Raw genomic sequence first — 20,171 nt, 5'->3', positions numbered from 1 at the left:
TTTTTATAGATTGAGTGGAGGACTGTCAATTGGAGATGTGAGAGTGGATTTACGATCGCAATCTGCTATATAGTATGTGTTAAATTATGTAAAGTACGGGGAATGAGTGGCTGTTCTCGGTCGGTATATTTCGTATAGAGTGTAGGAGTGATCCAGGAAGGATCCTGGAAATTAGGTACCAAGACGCCATAATACCCGGCGTACCATATATGGGTGTAAGGTTTTTGGCGGTCACAATTCAAATTAATGAAGAAATTGTTTCACTTTAAATGTGTCGTCAGAGTTTTCTGTGGAACTTTCGGCCGTTTCTTTAGTTGGATTTGGATCTATACCAGATGATCAACGGGAGACCAAGCACCTGGCAGAGAATAGAAATATTGGTTTTGAAAATTTCAAGAATCTTATAAATAAGAATAATAATAAACTTGGAATTTAGAGGATCGCATAGCTCAATTCCACTCGAATCTGTCTGTGATCTGACACCTTAGACAGACATCTAGAACGTGAATTTGACCAGCTTTTGGAAAAATATTCCTAAACCTAAAATATTACACAAATTCAATATTTTAATCCTCACTCAACACATCTTTCAATAGGATCACCTCAAATTTGACCACAATGAGACATTGTAGTAGCGACAAAGACATACAAACAAATCTACAGCAATTGAAAATTATCAAAAAAACCAGAAAATTTATATCTCCAACGAACTCCCATACCTAATCAACAAAAAAACAATCCCACTCCACACTTCTCGCCAACATTGAAGTACTTCTTTTCACCCCGTTCGGCACCACACGACCCCATCAGAGCCCCAATTTCGGGTAACCCTTCATCACAAAGCGGAAACCGGTTGCAAACTCCAATGCAGAACCAACAGGAAATCGGCGGTGCCAAAGCTCTCCTCCTGTTGGGCACAAAAGACACACTCGACAACAAGACCCACGGTCCGCAACATGGTCCTGCCCAATCAGATTTAAACGACGACTCTAATACATCCCAGTCACAGAATGAGGAACACAATTTAAACGAAAATGAACTACATGTGGTGCACGACGTGGACGACGAGCGCCATCATCTCGATGCCCACGGTCTGAGTGTTGCTGACTCGAACGACGATTTGTTGCATGAGCATCTCGAAAGTGAGTCGCATGACCATAATCACGAACATAACCACCAACACAATCATGAACAACACCATAATCATCATGAAAATGGGCACATTGGTCATGTGCACCATGACTCCGTAGAAGATCATGACCAGGAGCTTTTCGATAAGGCTAGTCAGCAACTAAATGATGCAGTTGAGGCTGCAGTGATGCGCTACGTTGGCGGCACTTTGGCTACCGAGGACGACCTGTTAGGTCATGGCGAAGACGATCCACAGAACGCAGGGCCGGACGGCTTGCCGAAAAGACAACGTGTTCAGGACGATCTCATGAATGAGTACCATTGGGATAGATTTCTTGAGCCAGAAGAGGTGGCAGCCTTTGATAGGCCAACGCCACGGAAGAGGGCTCGTAAGAGCTTTATGAGCGGTGGAGAGATAGACCCTGAGCTAGCAGACCTCGATGCATCCGCAGAGCATGATCTGTTGGTACATGCTGCCATTGGTGATCTCGCCAAGGAGCTCCAATTACCCGACGGGCAAGGGAAGCTCCATCACTCGATGTTTCTGGACGCTCGAGATGGCTCTGCGCTCGACGCTTCAGCGCGCATGTCTTCAGCAAACGGCATTGAAGGAACGCTACGTTCGCACATGGGTTTGAACTCTGGAAATGGCCCGGCCTCAATCAGTCACTTGGCGCCGAAAAATAGACATATTCTTAGCCAGAAAACCCGGCGTCCTCTCAAGGCAATACCGGATGGTTTACCTCTGGAATTAGACTTGTCCAACGGATTCAACTCTCAACTGAAGTATACCACTCAATCCATAGAAGAACTCGTCAAGGAGGCTGCAAGCGAGGCGCATTTGTGGCTTAGCACGCAAAGTAATGTTGGTGCACGCGGGCCGCGCCTTTTTTCCCAAGAAGAAATCAACATTGTGGACAACTTTATTCAGGCGTACTGTCGCCTCAACAATCTCACCCGAGCACAAATTTGTGAGCGTGTATGGTCAGTAGACAAACCGAAAGACAAGTTTTGGGAATATCTTACAAAGGTATTGCCTTATCGCTCTCGTGCTTCTGTTTACAAACATGTTCGCCGCCAATATCACGTATTTAACGTAAGAGCGAAATGGACTAAAGAGGAAGACGATCAGCTCAGAAAATACGCGGAGCAAACTACCACAAACTGGAAGCGGATAGGTGAAGCTATGAACAGAATGCCAGAGGATTGTCGCGATAGATGGCGTAATTACCTAAAGTGTGGTGAAAATAGAGCTAAGAACAAGTGGTCTGAGGATGAAGAGAACACCCTTAAGCAAATAATCATGGAGCTACATTCAACGCTGGTGGGCAAGGATAAACAAAATTCCATCAATTGGACTTTGGTGAGTGAGAAAATGAACGGTATCCGATCCCGTATTCAGTGCCGGTACAAATGGAACAAACTAGTACGGCGAGACCTGATGTCTCGCATTGCCATGATGGGATCGTGTACAAAGATCTGGCTTTTGAACCGTTTACTCGACTTGAATGTGCACGAACAAGATGCCATCAATTGGGAATACCTTGCTCAAAGTTATCATGCCGAGCACAAAAATGACAAAACCAAGTATGCCTGGTCTTCGAGTGACTTTCTGGTCGCATTTGAGAAATTGCGCAACTCGGTTCGTGACCACAAAATCCTCCCTCTTCACAGCATTATCTCCAAGCTTTTGGGCATCGTCTATCTGACACCGGGTCCTGAAGAAGACCTCTCTGTAGAACCTGACCTTCGTCCAAAGCAAGTGAGTCCGGACCAGCATCGTCTAAAAAAGACAGTTGAGCCTATTCGCCCCAAAGAGGTCAGCGCCGCGGAACGCGAAGCTGCCTCTGTTGCTAATGCAGCCGTTGCAGCAGTCTCGATGGGAGTCAACGGTCCAGACGCTCAACATCAGGAGTATAGTTTGTGGAGATAGGATTGGCTTGGCCACTACTAGCCATGGGAATTTGGCATCTCCAAGACCAATTAGAGAGGCTTTCCGTGGTCTCCCAGAAATGTGCGACTGGTCGTACTACAGATTATTCTTGTATGTATATTTAATGTAAATTTTGATGTATATTTATCTTAAGTCAATTTCTTTACGGATCATTGTTTGTGTCAAACCTGCAGACAGACACACATTATGTAAACAGAAAGAAAGAGTAGTCACAAAAGCACCATCCAAATGACTCTAGCGGGTTCCGAAGATGCAGTCATGCAACAGAAAATGATAGAACTCGAGCGAGAACTTATAGAATTCCAAGAGTCCAGCAAGGAGCTAGAACAAGCGTTGGAGGAAGAACTTCAATCTCTAGAAACAAGAAATGCGCTTCTCCTAGCCCAAGTACAAGAAAAGGACCAGAAAATTCGTGAATTGACTCAAAACATTGCCTCACTCAACAAAGAACTTGTCGAACAGACGCTGCTGGCAGCAGACCAAGTATCTGAGCAAGAGAAGGAGATTTCCGATTTGAAACACAAACTTGTACATATGGAGATTCTGAACGATGACATGCTTTCGCAAGATCGTGTTCTTGAAAGCAAGTACCAACTCGCTACACAGTTCAACAACGAGCTTCTTGAAAAGATTGCTTTGGTGGAGAATGAACTAGATTTAGAACGTCAGGCCAGTGCTCGCCAGCGGCTCATAATCTCCAATCTTGAAAACGCAGCTCAAGCTTGCGAAATAGCCAAAGTAGACAAAGTATACAAGGTAGAACGACAGAGTATCTCCCTCAAAAATACCCGCCGAGTCAGCACAATCGATGACTTCTCGTTTGCAGACGGAACGGTGCTTGACATTGGCGAAATGCTTGCTTCAGAACCACCCAAAACGTCAGGCGGAATGCCACATTCAGAATCTCTAATGCTTTTCCATGAGCTCTACTCTAGATCTAGTATGCTACGGCAAAAGGTTGGCGAGGTAAACAGTACCCTTGCACTCAAGTCTCCTTCCACCACACAGCTCACCAAACAAACTACCGCATCTGGCGCACTGACGCCGACTACTCCCCTTTCGCCTCTGTATTTCCCGGACATTTCTCTGAGCGTAGAGGCCCGAGCAATCCCTGCAAATCAAGTTTACGAAAAACCAACACCACCTCTAACACGAAAGAAAACTACATTGAGAACTCTTGTGAAAGGTTTTATCAGGGTATGAGTCCTATTTTCACGTAGCCCTATTTATCTACGAGAGAATCAAACAGCATTACACATTTAACGTATCATGTACGAAGGCGCCATAAGAACCCGAAACGATCTAAAATGTAAACAATACTTTATGTATTTTATAAAAACCAACCAACATACACGTAATTCCTTTTGAACTACTCAATATTACGATTGACACCATCACGTGACCTAGCCTATACGTAATTTCCAAAACACCACCGATAGCTCCATTTCCCACCAACAATGTCTGCCAACATTGCTCCCCTGTTGCGAAACTATGATTCCTCCGATGTTCTACAATACTTGATCCTGCTTGACTGGCAATTGTCGGCAAAATCCGCCAATTTGGCCGACATAAACTATCTTGCAGCATACGACGAACTCGTACCGATCCTCAACGTCTTTTGTAGACCAGCTGGTGGTGAAAAACTGGCTGGCACCGATTCAGAAGCTAGCGGAGTACACGCTCTGGACTACTCGCCCAACGTCGCCAAGATGCTCGCGAAAAATCTCACCTCGGTGCTAAAAGAGCTTCCAAGCAAGGTGTACGACCTAGCAAATCAATTGATCGGGTTTGTTGCAGTTGACGAAGACGGGAGCCTTTCTGTTTCTGGAAAGGTCGCATGCTTGGTTCTTTCTGACATCGTAGAACACTATCCGCTCCAGGTGACCTCGTTGATCGAATACACCACCAATCAGATATACAAGATTCTCAAGAAGGATCCCGCGGTTGACCCTCTCGTAGTACATTTGGCAAGTGTCTTGTTGGGCATTGCGCTGAAGTCCGATATTAGCGACAAGTTGCAAAGCAAACTCGACAAGATCATTCTGAAAGCCATACTCACGTCAAGGATCTGCGACAGTACCAACAACAATGAATCAACATCGCAAACAGACATGAACGATTCACTGACAACTGTCACTCTTGTGACCTATTACACCCATTGTTTGCGTAACCTCCTCATCCTCCAGACAACTTCTAACTATGAGCAACTACTTCAGTTCTCTGCCTCTGCTACATCGGGCTCGAAAATGAAGCCTGAAGCGCTCATGGCTCAGCAACATCAATTCCAACAGAATATTCTCACGAGCCACGAGAAGGTGTTCCACTTCGGTTTTGAATCTCAGTTTGTGGAAGTTCGAGCTGCCATGGTCGACTTGGTAGCAAACTTGGTCTTGAATTTCGTCGATACCGATAGTTTTGATGCATACGAGTACCTCATCGGCTTGTACCCACTTCCGCTGCTCAACTTGTGGGATCCCTCATTGTCCATCAGATTGAACAGTTTTTCGGAGCCCATCATTGACGTTAAGCGCGAGAGCAACACGATTTCGAATCATGACAGTGAGAGTTTAATCAAGTCTGGCTCTAATCTATTACTCAATCAAGTTGGTTGCATAGAGACACTCCTATTTTATATACAACTCGAAGAACTACAATCTCTGGTCGAAAGGCCACTGAAGTTGATGCATTTATTGGATAGCATATTGAAGAAATTTGGAGAGATGGACCACCCTTCTCATGTCCAAAACCAACCATGGTCTCGTTCCTTATGTCATTTTTCTGTCGTCCTTCGACACGTTATTTCTGAACTCGGTTCCACCGCGCATGAGGTTTTGGCGCAGTACATCGTCGAAAAGTTCTCTCAATCGTCCGCGGATAGCAACGAGTCCCGAGCCTCGAGCAAAAGCAAACGCGAATCTACTATCTTTGGTTTTGGCGGTAAGAGAAACAAAGCAAAGGGTGCGACCTCGACCAAGATAAATCTCAAGTCCAATCCATACCAATTGAAGCTTGTTTTGGACATAATTATACTTTTGTCACAGTGCGGAATTGATTCTGCGGCTTTCGCTGAGAAAATAAGCCCCCTGACAGATTCCACAGACACCACTGATGTCACTTTGACAGAGGAAGAAGAGAACTCTCTTACTTCAAACAAATCCTGCTACATCAGCAAACTTTTAATTTCACTTCTTTCAAACGAATCGTCGGCTATTCGTAACTACAGCATGGATGCTTTGAAGCGCTTCGCTGATATCAATAAGAACCTGAGTAATCAGCTTATTTTAGATTTGTATCAAATGGTCAGTTATGAGTTCAATCAACCAGGAACTGATGACAAAAATCGCCGCGCTGTTACTTTATTCTCGCATGCATTGGCATTGCTGGCTCTTATAAAGCAGTCAGAAATAACTCTACTTCAAAATTCGACAATCGCAAAAGTACTCAGTTTTTGCACCCAGAATTTGAAGAGTACTAATGGGCTGAAATCCCTCAAGTCTGGGGCTTGTTGGATTATCTTGACTTCCTTGGTGACTTTGTACCGAGATTCTGAGTTTGTCAAAGTAAACTCCTCGCAGTTTTTGGTCTTCTGGAAAAATTTGTTGACTTCGCAACTTGTTACATCCGGACTCAATAGTAGTACAGAAGCAGGGGGTATGCCTGATATCTTGTGCAACCTCAAGCTTCGTACTCTAAGCCTTGCTTGTCTTCTTAATTACATCCTGGCACTGGATCATTCACCGGAATTGTCCCGCCAATTGCAATTCTTTTTGGTGAAGTCTCACAAGTATCTTTTGTCTTTGGAAAGCAGCATTGAAAGTGTTGGTGCGATTACAAGCCTCAATTCTCAAGCCTTCAATGATTGCGACTTCAATGTTGATGTTACCGGCAACTTTTTGTTTTCCAATGAAATTGACACAAATGTATACCCAGAACAAAATCAACTCATTAGCTTGATTTTGTACAACAAAAAGCTTATTCTCCAGGGTTTCATAAAGCTTGCACAATCACTCAAAAGTGATGTAAACTCCAGTCTTGTGGTGTTTCTTCTCAAAGTGTTTTCAGACACCAAAGCCTTCTCCCGCCAATTATCTCCTGAAGCTGGCAAAGACAAGTCGAAGAATACAAAAAAACAACAGACCGAGAGTGTTGCTCTTGCCGATCACAATATTATTCTCCTAGAAGAGGAATGCAACTACAACTTTGGTGTAACAAGCAGATTTCAGATGGGAAGCGCAGTTGTGGATGATTTATGCTCTTTAGATGATAAGTACTTGCGTGATCAAAGCCATGTACTTTCCTTAAACGGATCTTCGCGTCAACAGATCAGGGAGCCTTCTTCACCTATGTTGTCTACACTAAATACCGACAATGTGTTCAGTGACGGCACTAATACTTCTTGGTTATTCCTCTTGGAAAGTCAGATTCTTTCATCATCATTTGCCTCCATCAACCACGAACCGTTATCTACTATATTAGGTAGGTATTCTGTGAGGCACGAGTACTCGCCTAGCCTCATTACATCATTGGTTGATTTGTCAAGTGAGCTACTTAGCTTGGTTTTCCCCTCCTTGAGTTACAAAATTCAGTTCTCGTTACTTGAACAGCTCAAGGCTGCAGTGAGTACCAAAACAATCGACCCACTCAGAATGCAAGCCATTCAAATCAATATCGCCGTGACTCTCAACATGCTTTTCAAACACCTTCATAGGTCTGGTTATCAAATGGATGAAGGTCTTGTCTTGCTTTCTCTAGAGATCATAGATGACATCACTTCCGAGAATCAACATGTTACAGTCCTTTTAGCGGAGGCTATCGGATTTGCATCCACACAGCTATCTAAGGCTAAGACAGAGGAGTTGGTGGCTCTGAAGATCGCAAAAATTGTCAATACTGTCAATCCTCAGCTTAGAGGCATGCATCTTCTCTCTGTTTGCAAAATATATCAGCAGACACATGTCTCATTTGCGGAAATTTTCAGTGTTACTTCTCAGTTACTCAGAGACTCACATCCTGTTATGGCGTATTACGGTTTGAAGGCGGCAAATGCGCTATTAGAAGACGCAACTGGAAAGCAAGGCCTCATGAAAGATACCATCTTGGTGCTTCATTCTAATTTCTTGATGGGCATGTACGGGGTCTGTCAAACCGACTTTCAACTAGCCAATCTTAGATCTACGCACAAATTGAGCATTGAATTTGCAAAGTTGATGAAAACCTTAATTACAACTTTGGGACCAAGCATAAAAGACTTTGATGCTGATTTGAAATCCAAGATTTTTCACATCGTTTACTGCTATGGTCTTGGCTTAGATAGTATTGACCAGGTGGAATGCGTGGCAACACTTACGGAAATTAGTGCTCTCCTCCAAGAACTTCTCATTTTCGATAGCACTTTCGTTCCAGATTTCTCGAGTTGGTTTTGCCAATTCAATGAGTTCATTATTGTTCATAATATGAAGCTGGGAATTGGAAGATCTCGTCCTTTGTATCTTGATAGCAATGCGATTTTCCCTTTCACCACAAGCCGGTGTCTTGGAGACAATGCATTCTTGAGTTTAGTTGAAATGACAAAAGTGGGAGTTCCCACACTTGACGCTCACACGCTCAATCTATCGTTCATCGCAATGGAGTTGTGCCCCTCCATTTACACAAAGGAATTATTGACTTTTTGGGTGGATGCTCATTCAGAGCAAAACTGGTTCGCTCGACTTAGTGGATTGTTCAAGACTCCTTCCAGGAAGTTAGTCGGTCCATTTTTAGAGCAAAACTACGAGCAAAAACTGTTACCAATACTGCAAAGAGAAAAGAAAAAAGCATCGACAAGTAACACCGTTGATTTCAAGGATGAAGAGTCTGAGAACATTGTTGAAGCTGGGGTACCCGGCGATGACAAGAATCAGCCAATAAATTGGGAGTTCAAAGCACTCATTTATGATCTCATCATATCAATTTTGAAAGCAGCTGAAACTGATGTGCAGCTTTTAGAGAGCCTCAAATCAAAAATTCAAGACATTATTCGTCTTTCTTTCTTAGGAACCACTACACCTATGCTATCAATTCGCATCAGGGGTATTCGCCTACTCGATAGAATCTTAAACTTGGTCGGAGATCTTGAAGATCCCCTTTATCCAGATACCTCTATACTAGAGCAGCAACAAGCACAAATTATCAGCGCTTTGATACCTTGCTTCGGCTCTGATAGTGACCCCGAGGTAATAGTTGAGGCAATCACAGTCTCTTCCAAATTCATCAATCTCCCAAGAGTGAAGTTTTATTCCAAACAAAGAATCCTTAAGACCATGATCTATCTTCTCGAGGAAATTCTGTCCGGAAAGTTCCTCAAGTTCGTATTTTTGGAAACCATGGCAGAGTACCCCAAAAAAGCGATTCAATTGGCTATTTTGAACTGTTGGGCTGTTCTCAAATTGCGCCTAGCAAATATGGATGAGGAGCTGAGACAAGAGCTCGAGACTATTCTAGACAAGTACTCACGATTGTTGGTTCTGTTGTGGATTCTCGTTCTCAAAGACTTATCAACTATTCGATACAGCTCCCCAGATGCAAGAGAGCTCGAAATTTTCCAGAAATACTGGCTCAATTTTGTAGCTGTGTTGAGCCTCTCACTCGAGACAAACACTGACCTAATCAGAGAATTGTTGCAAGAAGAAACAGGCAATTTCTTCTTCGTTATGTTTTGTCAGTGTCTTGAAGCTCTCATTCGAGGCAACGATATCTCAGAAGTCTTAACTTCAGTCATACAGCTTCTCAAGATCCCAGAGCTAACCCAATCATTAATTGATGACAATTTGTTCGGCGAGGTAGTAGATTTGTTGGACAGATTGGTTCTCATGGAAAACGACGTGATGATCAAATGCAAAGTTATCGACGTTGTTAATGAATTATTTACTGCCATCTTGGTTCTGGAAAGTATCGATCAGACTAAGATGTTAGAATTGATGCGGGTGACAATGCTTCCTATTTTTGAAACGTATCCTTTCTTGCGACAAGATTATAATCCAGAAAATGCTTCCCACCAATTGCTACTCAAAAAGTGTGTCTCCGCAGGAAATCTTACATTAACGAAAAAACAGTTGACTGTTTTGGTGGAGATGACAAGTAAGTTTCCAGCAGATGGGCTTCCAGACTTGTTGTCTTGTATTCTCTATATCTTTGCCAAGTTTTATGAATTTGGTAACGAAGAATTGATAAGTGCTGTGTTGCCTCACTTGAAGGTAATCGTCCGGTCATGCAAAGAGCTAGACCTTGACTTGGTGGCCCGATTTTACAACGTCATTGAATCTGACTCCGCTCTCAGAAATGAGGCGAACAAAGTCAACTACATCGTCACAATGATGATTTTGGCTACTGGATCGGACGTCAAACTCGGAGAGGCCGAGGCAAAGACATTCTCGGAGCGGCTATTCGATGGGTTGACTACTGAAGAGCTTGCAGCCACATGCATTCAAAGCATAAAGTCGTTGATTTATGCCGCAGGTACTGGTAACGCATCCGTTGATATGGTTGTGCGTCTGTTCATGGGCCAACTTTTGAATAGCTTACAAGACGACAGTTCTGAAGCTAAAATCAATGCTAAATTGTTGTTTGAGATTGTGTTTGTGTTTTCGCAATGTCAGGCTTTGAGCAAAGAAGAGCAGACTACAGACCTTTTCAAAGTTCTTTTACCTCTTTTAGTTTCTGCCTACGAGAAGAAGCGGTTGTCGGTTGAATATCTTCAACCAAAGGTGACGGCGCTTATGAACAGAAACCCACAAAGCTTTAAAATGGTTGTCACTGAACATCTTGATGCAAGTCAACGTGACGCCATTGAGGCATTGGTGACAGCACAAAAACAGTCAATTTCTGCTCCATCAGAGACTGTCATTGCCTTGAAATCATTTGGAGATGAGGAAGAGGTCAATTAAAAAAATGAGAAAGATATCTTAGATTTGGAGGTGTATACAAAATAGAATTGCATTAGACGAACGGTTTGTGTAGATGAGATGAAGTACTGAGCCATTTAATTCCGAATGTGGCTCAAGTGAACAGTATTTAACTCAAGCCAAGTTTTCCTTCACTTTCATTTTCTACTCATAAAAACCAAAACAAAATGATATTTATCTGAAGTATGTGTAAGTTCAATCGTTATATCTAGCGGATACAAAGTGTACACTCATTTCTCTTAGCTTTTGTTAGAGACTTGTGCATTTGTGCACAAACCATCATCCGATAAATCAGTTCTCATAAACCTCGCAGAATTGAATTCATTCCAGTGACTTTTGTTTTATTTGGAAAATGTATTAGTAATGTTGCCTGAGATGTCCATTACGGTGCCGCCTACGAGGGGGTTTTAGCCCTGCCATTAGCACTCATCCGACATCCAACGCCGGAAAAGAGTAGAAACAATACTCGATTAATTTAAAGAGCCAAGAGCGATTTTCCTTTTCTTCCTAGAATATTTACGGGTTTCAAAATCCCTTCGTTTGCACGAAGCATGGAAACTTTGTTCTATATCATGCACCGAAAAAAATAACGAAAAATTGAAAATAGCCTTCTTCCATCCTTCATTCAACTTCATTAGTTTCCAGCTCGCCTTTTCCAGTTCACCCACCACACCAGTCTCCCATATTACCCCAGCCTCCACTCAGCCTTCGCAACTCCGATACGGACCATACAGGTTTATCAGGGTCCTGATCTTCTACTACCAATACCTCAAAAGTAGCACAAAACACAGTCGAACACACAAAAATGCTATCGCTGCGAGTTGCCCCTTGGCTCGCCTTGTGCACATATGCCATGGCAGCAGTCCACCACTTCGACTTCACCGCACAGTTGATGAAAGCTAACCCAGATGGTGAACATGAAAGAGACGTCATAGGAATCAATGGCCAATGGCCGCCGCCAGCTATCCGAGTGCAGAGAGGGGACCAGGTCCGCATCAATCTCACAAATGCGATGGAGGATCGTAATACCTCGTTGCATTTCCATGGGTTATTCATGAAGGGACAGAATAGTATGGATGGCCCGGAGGGTGTGACGCAGTGTCCTATTCCTCCAGGGTCATCGTTTTTATATGATTTTGTAGTAGAACAGTCCGGTACCTATTGGTACCACTCGCATCTGGGGGCACAGTATAGTGATGGCCTTCGTGGAGTGTTCGTTATCGAAGAGTCTTCGAAGGACAAGTACCCATTTGAGTTTGATGAGGATGTCACTTTGACGGTGGGCGATCATTACCACATGGAAAGTGCGGAAATCATGCGCAAGTTCAAGTCTCGTTTCAATCCGTCGGGAGCTGAGCCTATCCCCCAAAATGCATTGTTTAACGAGTCCAGACTGGTGTCGTGGGATGTCAAACCCGATACCACATATTACTTGCGTATAATCAACATGGGAATGTTTGTTTCGCAGTACGTCTATCTCGAAGACCACGAGTTTGTGATTGTCGAGGTGGACGGAGTATATATCGAGCCTGTCACCGTTAGCTCCTTGTACATCAGTGTTGCACAGAGGTACGGTGTGCTTCTCAAGACAAAGAAACAGCCCAAGGAAAAGTCGTTCAGGTTCGTCAACATTATTGATAGACCAATGTTGGATCTTGTCCCGGCTGATCTCAAGCTCATCTCAACGAATTACATGAACTACCCCGGAGCCGAGACGAAGCCCGCGCCATTATCGAACAATAAGCATAGCTTTGATGACATCGTGGATTCCTTGACGCCCGCAGATGACTTTACATTCACCACCTTGAAAAAGAAGCCTTTGTACAACGATGCTGACTATCAAATCGTACTCACTTTTTCCATGGAGCAGCTTGGGGATGGTGTCACTTATGCTTTCTTCAACAACTTGACTTACACGCCTCCCAAGGTTCCGTCCTTGTACACTGTGTTTTCCAGTGGAGATCTCGCAAGTAACTCTGCCATTTACGGATCAAACACCAACACATTTGTGCTTCAGCGCGATGAAATTGTCGAGATTGTTCTCAACAACATGGACCCAGGTCTCCATCCATTTCATCTTCACGGACATACTTTCCAGCTCATTTCTCGTTCCGAGGGTACCGAGGACGAGGAAAATCCTCAGATCTATGACCCTTCTAATCCCGAGCACACAAAATTCCCTGCATACCCAATGATGAGAGATACCGTCATGGTCAATGCTAACGGATTCATTGTTTTACGATTCAAAGCCAATAACCCCGGTGTATGGTTCTTCCACTGTCACGTGGATTGGCACTTGGAACAAGGTTTGGCAATCACTCTCGTCGAAGCACCTCATGAGTTACAAGCTCAGCAAAAGATAGGCCATCCAAGTCATTTGGAAGCTTGTAAAGCTGCAAATGTTCCTACGCAGGGTAATGCGGCTGGCCGTTCAGGAACAACAGAACAGTGGCTAGACCTCACGGGCGAGAACGTTCAATTAGCTCCTTTGCCTGAAGGCTTTACAGCCAAGGGATACATTGCATTTGTTGCCTGTACGCTTGCCGCCCTCTTTGGAATCTATTCAATCTATCAATTCGGCATAGAGGATGTGAACACCGATGACGCCGAGCATGTTATTCAACGGTTGTATGAGGCTGTTAGGAAATACGAATCCGAGGAGCAGGAGGCCATGTTGCGCCGCGAAGATAACGAAAATTAAAATCGGGGACGAGTTGACAAAGTCAATCCGCTCATAGATCAAAATGACCACGACACAGTCTAGATGGAAAGCTATGTCTACAAAGACACAAGCTAGATGAAAGCTGTGCATACAGAGACAGACACAAGCGTCTTTATGACGGCGTCTTTAAAATCCTACCAATGAACATATTTATTCTCGCGCCGATATATCAGGACAGAGAAGTCGCTCCAAGCCACGAAATACATACCCTCAATTCGAGAACAATCATATCCACAAAATCATTAAACCGACGTAATTAAAAAATGAAAAACAGGATCAATATTAATCAAGAAAAAAAAAATTCAACGACCACCAATGAAATATAAAAGGGTCTTCTATGCCCACTACAGATATGAGGCCCACACGCCTCCACACTTATCTCAGATCGACTCCAACACACCCCACATTCACCTCTACCACAACCACCCCAAGCACAAATCCCAACACAATGTCGCAACTATTCGAGTGGGCATTTGGCAAGAAGCTCACTCCCCAAGAAAGGCTCCGAAAAAACCAGCGGGCGCTCGAAAAGACACAGCGTGAATTGACCAGAGAAACCGCAAAGTTGCAACAACAGGAAAAGAAACTCGTGGGTGAAATCAAAAAGTCCGCGAAGCTGGGCCAGATCGCAAGCGCAAAGATCCAGGCGAAAGATCTCATCCGCACGAAGAATTACATCGACAAGTTCAACCTGATGAAAGCACAGCTCCAAGCCATTTCGTTGCGGATCCAGTCGGTGCGAAGCAACCAACAGATGGCTGCGTCGATGCGTGATGCGACGCGGGTGCTTCTGGGAATGAACCGCCTGATGAATCTTCCGCAGCTTTCGCGGATTGCGCAAGAGTTTGCCAAAGAGAACGACCTCATGGACCAGAAACAGGAGTTTATGGATGATGCCATTGATGATGCCATGGAGTTGGACGAAGATGGGCTCGGCGAGGAGGAGCAGGTCGACGAGCTTCTCAGTAAGGTGTTGGACGAGATTGGAGTGGATCTCAACACAAGCTTGAAGGATACACCGAACCAGATCCGCACGGAGGAGCCTGCGAGCGCGCGTGTTGCGCAAGCCGTAGGAAGCAACGAGGATGATTTGCAGGCGCGCCTCGACAGCTTGAAGAAGTAGATGCAATGAACTACTAATGGATGGCCTTGTAGACCTAAGCTCTATGGGACCAACCAGGAGAGACTAAGGTAACAATTGAGTGGTCGAAATGGGTAAAAGAGGAGATTCTCATACGATTTGAGGATAGCTGTCCATTTACGATACGCATTGCCTAGTTTCTAATTTGTTTCTCATTTTCTATTATGTAAAATGTCATGTCTAGATGTACTGGTTGACCTCCAAGTACTCGATGATGACATTGGCGCTCTCCTCAATGCTCTGTCCATCATAGTTTCTCAAGTGGATCTCTGGCTTCTCGGGTGCCTCATATGGCGCGGAAATACCAGTGAACTCCTTGATGATACCCTCTCTGGCCTTCTTGTACAAACCCTTAGGGTCTCTCTGCTCGGCAACCTCAACAGGAACATCAACGTAAACTTCAACAAATGGCAAACCATCCTTCTCGTGCAACTCACGTGCAGTTTGTCTGTCCTTGATGTATGGACTGATGAACGAGGTGAGGGTGACACAGCACGAGTCAGTGAACAACTTAGCTACCTCAGAAATACGACGAATGTTCTCGTTACGGTCGGCCTCGGAGAATCCCAAGTCCTTGTTCAAACCAAAACGAATGTTGTCGCCATCCAATCTGTACGCATTCAAGCCTCTTTGCAAAAGGGCTTGTTCAATAGCGCAGGCAATGGTAGACTTACCACTGGCGGACAATCCAGTCAACCAAACGGTGACACCTTTTTGCTTTCTGAACTCCACACGCTCAGCGTGGGAGAAGTTCTCGTGCCAGGTGATATTGGTGGCCATTGTGTTTGTGGAGTAGTTGAAGTTGTTGAATTGGAAAATTCTGGTTGCAAATTGGTTAGTAGTAGTATAGTACAATCGCACGTGATATGTCCTGTACTCGACGTCTGTCTGTAAAGTGTGAATAATCTGGCACGGCGGTGAATTCTTCTGTTATTTTCGAAGAAAATGAGAAGCATTGTTATATTGAAAAGAATTGATGATTTATTTTTTGGGAGATCCCTTGGTTAGAGGGTCTCTGGCAACGCTCCAAACTAGCCATGAACATTCTTATCAGTTGCATGCGCTTACCTGCAGGCTGCTACACTGGCTGCAAAAAAATAGCTTTTGTGATGGTACTGGATGTCAGAAGTGTCGTTGTTTAGCTTTGAATCAAATTTTCCTGTTCAATGTATTTGGTTGCGCTTACTCGACAACATGATTCACGAAAAGCCATTCACAGCCGCTCAATACTCTTGTGGCCATGCATAGATTCAGACCAACTTAGGTGCCCGAGACTCAACACAAATTATGTAACTCCTGAACAGAATAATATTCATTAAATAGAACGTAGCAGCCAATACAGCTCACTGCATTCTTGCCGGAGATATAGATTCCAGCATGGAATCTCTTAGGAAGAAACCCTGAATATTTGGGGTTGTCGAATCAGAGACATTTTGCAAGGGACTGGCGAAGTCAGAGGACTAAAAGAGAAACGAATGTTTTATGCTGATTACTCTGCACAAGTACTTCAATCGCCATTCACGTTTTTTGTAATCTTTAATAAGAGTAGGTGACTGATGTCCTAAAAACGGATATAATTGCGACTAATTCCTCAAGATCAAATACATTCACCCGACTGCCGTTTGTAAAACTGATTCAAAACATTGTGAGCAACCAGTACTCATACTTCGGATGTTCTCATTTGAGGCTTCATTTTTCTAAGTATAATTCACATTTGCATATCTGGAGGCAAAAGAATATATTCACGGACAATGATAATCCACAGTCCAAAGAACAATCTCAGAAAAACATTCACTCATTTAAACCAACCATTCAGATTCTAGTCGTTTCAAGTAATCTACCTACATTATAGAGTCGTACTGAGGGTGGAGACCTGAACTACAGCGAGAATTCGCAAAAAAGACAATCTATTATCGATTTTGAGTTTCATACTCTCTTAAGTCGTGGATAGGAGCGTGAATGTTCACTGTGAACAGTACTTTCCATACTTTTCCAACATTAGTAGGATCTAATAGGAACCACTGCCAGGGCCATATTGAGCCACACTGCTCCGCTTGCAGAAAAAAAATCCAACAACGCCAAATTCCACCGAATATCGAACCTCCAAAAATACACAAATTCTCTCTTCTGGTCAATTTCTCACTTTCACCTACGTTATCTTCTGTTCCTCTGCTCACTATCTGCAGCTCATCGACAATCGCACTCGCTTAATTAACACTAACTATTAGTGACTCTACCCAACCCATACCACACCAATGTCTCTCCACACAACCAATCTCGACGGGATTTTGCCCCTTGTCGCTCGTGGAAAAGTCCGTGACATCTACGAGGTCGACGCCAAAACCCTCCTTTTCGTCGCCACTGACAGAATCTCTGCCTACGATGTTATCATGACCAACGGTATTCCCGCCAAAGGTAAGATTCTCACCAGTTTGTCTGAGTTCTGGTTCGACTTCTTGTCTGCTGAGGTTCCAAACCACTTGGCCTTGCCTGCTGGAAGCGCCGATCTCTTCAAGCATTTGCCTGCAAAGTTGTCGGAACCAAAGTACAGAGAGCAATTGGAGGGCCGTTCCTTGCTCGTGAAGAAAATGAAGTTGATTCCATTGGAGGTCATTGTCCGTGGTTACATCACTGGTTCTGCTTGGAAGGAGTACAAGTCTTCCAAGACCGTGCATGGCTTGACTGTCAAGGAGCAGGATTTGCAAGAGTCCCAAGAGTTTGCAAACCCTATTTTCACCCCATCAACCAAGGCTGAGCAGGGAGAGCACGACGAAAACATCTCTCCTGAGCAGGCTGAGAAAATCGTTGGCAAGGAGTTGTGTGACAAGGTTGCCTCGATCGCCGTTGACCTTTACACCAAGGCCAAGGAGTATGCCAAGAGCAAGGGCATCATCATTGCTGACACCAAGTTCGAGTTTGGCTTGGACGAGAACGACAACGTTGTTTTGGTGGACGAGGTTTTGACCCCAGACTCGTCTCGTTTCTGGAACGCTTCCACTTACAAGCTTGGACAGGGCCAGGACTCCTACGACAAACAATTTTTGCGTGACTGGTTGACCGCCAACAACTTGAACGGAAAGGACGGTGTTGCCATGGATGACGACATTGCTGTTCGCACTAAGGCTAAGTACATTGAGGCCTACGAGGCTTTGACCGGGTCCAAGTGGACTGAGTAAATTTATAGATATCAGAATTAAGATACACTTACGAACTAAAGCTCATCGTGCCCTTTTTGGTTATGCCTTGCATTAATAGTGTGACAGCTAGTGGCCGCACTATCAGTGTCTGTAATTTTGTCTATTGTACTCTTCTTCAAAGACCGGAGTATTTCTTTTCTGAAGATTCATTTTTTGTACCTCGTCAGTGATTCTTTTCTTGACCACTTTCGGGCGTGTCGGCGATACCTGCTCGTAGACGTACTCAACATTTTTTGTCTTTAAAGGACTTCGGCGTTGTTGCCCATTTGTGCCATTGACCGCTAGCTGCTTGAAATTTTGAGCGAGCTGTTCAGGCTCTTCGCTGTACTCTCTTGGTCCTTTCGGTTTGCTGGGAGCCTGATATCGTATTTGCTTTTCAAATGAGGTGGCAGATGAATCAGATTTTTTACGGTGAAGATCAACTTTGTATTCCTGTCCACGTTTCCGAAGCTGTTCCATAACGCGAGTCTGCACTTCTTGCTCAACAACATGGCTAAACTCTCGCTGATAATTGAGTCTCAATTCGTTTGCTTCTTGGTCCATTGCCCGTTTCCGGGCTTCGAATTCTTCGACTAATTCTCGTTCCATCTGATCTTGCTTTGAGGAATACAATTTTTGGATCCTAGATATGTTGTCCTCGTATTCCCGTTTTTGCAGGGATTTCTCGCGTTGGAACTCCTGCTTCATTACTGTAAGTCTACGCTCGAAATCTTGACGCTGGCTCTGAAGCTGACGCTCCATTTCTTGTCTTTGGTTTTGCAATTTGCAGTCGAACTCTTGCTTCAGCATTTTTGTCTGGTTTTGCAGGTTTTCGAGCGTCTTGATTGCCAGCTCTTTTCGTTGCAACTCCTCGCTTTTTATCAGAAGTTGTGTGTGGAATGCAGTGAGCGTGGTGCTCAAGCTTTTGAGTTCCTTTTCCTTGCGAAACATTTTCACAGGAATGGAATTGAGTAGCTCGAAGGTGTTTGGACGTAGATTAGGGTCTACTGTGATGCTATTCGTAATAATTGTACGCAACTGTAGCGAGTAATGCAGTGAAACTTCAGGTATTTGACCTTGCTTGATTTTGTTTTGTAGCAGTAGATGTGTTTTTGCCTGGAACGGAGGTTGAAGATTGCAGAGTTCGAAGAGCACACATCCAAGTGACCATATGTCACACACTGGAGAGTAAGGATTGTCCATCAAAACCTCTGGAGACATATAGTATGGAGTGCCAACGTATGTTTTTGCAAAATCGTTTTGAGACGTGAGCATTTTGGCGAGGCCAAAGTCTCCAAGCTTGATGATCTTTCCATTGTCCAGCAAGAAAATATTATCAGGCTTAATATCACGATGTATAACAACCGTCTCGGAGTTCACTGCTGGCTCCGACCGATCTGCTGCTGCCAGAAAGAGGTCTACATTTTGTGCCTCGATTCCATAGTGACATCTGTGCAACGCTAGAAGTGTCTGAACGAGAACCTCCCAAATGAATTCTTCAGGAACCAGCTCGCGATTCCTTCTGTAGTTCGAAATGACCTTTCCCAAATCTCCTCCATCGCAATACTCCTGATATATATGAATGGATTTTTTCTCGGATACATGTTCATGTCTCGAATACTTGACGATGTGTGGATGGTTGAGTTCACGGAGAATCCGCAACTCAGAAACAATGTGGTTTTTTTCTTGTGCATTCATGGATGTGTACTCGATTTCTTTTCGTACCAGGACTTCTCCGGTGGCTTTATGTTTGACTTTACGGACGGTACCGAAAGACCCTTTTCCGATCACCTCAAGGGCATCGTATTCGTCAGATATGGACGACATTTGCGCCGGAAGTAGCACACTGTGTTGGAGGTGCAGAATAGCTAACAGTTGTTTTTAACGAAAAGAATTCTGTGGAGAAGGTGTATTTACAATTGTGCCCAATGTGGAATGGTAAGTGCCTCTGCGGGTAGTGCAGGTAGCGCGAGACGGACTGTTTGAGGACTACATGTGACACCATGCTCTGCAGGACAAGGCCGCTGCAATGATCCTGAAAAGTGATTTTGCAGCCAGTACAGTTTATGAAGCCCTATCATTTTGAACCACATCAAAATTACAATTG

At 44.1% G+C, this 20,171-nt stretch overlaps 8 protein-coding genes across 8 annotated transcripts; 6 read left to right on the top strand and 2 right to left on the bottom strand.

Moving 5' to 3' along the window:
• Positions 1 to 865: 865 nt before the first annotated feature.
• Positions 866 to 3,064, top strand: PUMCH_003026 (uncharacterized protein; the record flags this gene model as incomplete). The annotated part of the gene is made up of 1 exon (XM_063022013.1): positions 866 to 3,064. One exon carries the CDS (start codon positions 866 to 868, stop codon positions 3,062 to 3,064), a length of 2,199 nt encoding a protein of 732 aa, XP_062878083.1.
• Positions 3,065 to 3,313: 249 nt separating this feature from the next.
• Positions 3,314 to 4,288, top strand: PUMCH_003025 (uncharacterized protein; the record flags this gene model as incomplete). The annotated part of the gene is made up of 1 exon (XM_063022012.1): positions 3,314 to 4,288. The coding sequence occupies one exon, from the start codon at positions 3,314 to 3,316 to the stop codon at positions 4,286 to 4,288; it is 975 nt and encodes a 324-aa protein (XP_062878082.1).
• A 254-nt stretch (positions 4,289 to 4,542) lies between these two features.
• PUMCH_003024 (uncharacterized protein) lies at positions 4,543 to 11,007 on the top strand (the record flags this gene model as incomplete). The annotated part of the gene is made up of 1 exon (XM_063022011.1): positions 4,543 to 11,007. The coding sequence occupies one exon, from the start codon at positions 4,543 to 4,545 to the stop codon at positions 11,005 to 11,007; it is 6,465 nt and encodes a 2,154-aa protein (XP_062878081.1).
• An 823-nt stretch (positions 11,008 to 11,830) lies between these two features.
• On the top strand, positions 11,831 to 13,726 carry PUMCH_003023 (uncharacterized protein; the record flags this gene model as incomplete). Its single annotated transcript, XM_063022010.1, has 1 exon — positions 11,831 to 13,726. The coding sequence occupies one exon, from the start codon at positions 11,831 to 11,833 to the stop codon at positions 13,724 to 13,726; it is 1,896 nt and encodes a 631-aa protein (XP_062878080.1).
• A 358-nt stretch (positions 13,727 to 14,084) lies between these two features.
• On the top strand, positions 14,085 to 14,870 carry PUMCH_003022 (uncharacterized protein; the record flags this gene model as incomplete). The annotated part of the gene is made up of 1 exon (XM_063022009.1): positions 14,085 to 14,870. The coding sequence occupies one exon, from the start codon at positions 14,085 to 14,087 to the stop codon at positions 14,868 to 14,870; it is 786 nt and encodes a 261-aa protein (XP_062878079.1).
• A 198-nt stretch (positions 14,871 to 15,068) lies between these two features.
• PUMCH_003021 (uncharacterized protein) lies at positions 15,069 to 15,668 on the bottom strand (the record flags this gene model as incomplete). The annotated part of the gene is made up of 1 exon (XM_063022008.1): positions 15,069 to 15,668. One exon carries the CDS (start codon positions 15,666 to 15,668, stop codon positions 15,069 to 15,071), a length of 600 nt encoding a protein of 199 aa, XP_062878078.1.
• Positions 15,669 to 17,143: 1,475 nt separating this feature from the next.
• PUMCH_003020 (uncharacterized protein) lies at positions 17,144 to 18,064 on the top strand (the record flags this gene model as incomplete). Its single annotated transcript, XM_063022007.1, has 1 exon — positions 17,144 to 18,064. One exon carries the CDS (start codon positions 17,144 to 17,146, stop codon positions 18,062 to 18,064), a length of 921 nt encoding a protein of 306 aa, XP_062878077.1.
• Positions 18,065 to 18,166: 102 nt separating this feature from the next.
• Positions 18,167 to 19,891, bottom strand: PUMCH_003019 (uncharacterized protein; the record flags this gene model as incomplete). The annotated part of the gene is made up of 1 exon (XM_063022006.1): positions 18,167 to 19,891. One exon carries the CDS (start codon positions 19,889 to 19,891, stop codon positions 18,167 to 18,169), a length of 1,725 nt encoding a protein of 574 aa, XP_062878076.1.
• Between the last annotated feature and the right edge of the window lie 280 nt (positions 19,892 to 20,171).

This window comes from Australozyma saopauloensis, chromosome 3 (genome assembly GCF_035610405.1).
Source record: "Australozyma saopauloensis chromosome 3, complete sequence".
In the NCBI taxonomy this organism is placed as follows: domain Eukaryota; kingdom Fungi; phylum Ascomycota; class Pichiomycetes; order Serinales; family Metschnikowiaceae; genus Australozyma; species Australozyma saopauloensis.
Note: the sequence above shows the minus strand (reverse complement) of the source record. Positions and strands in the feature narration are given on the sequence as shown.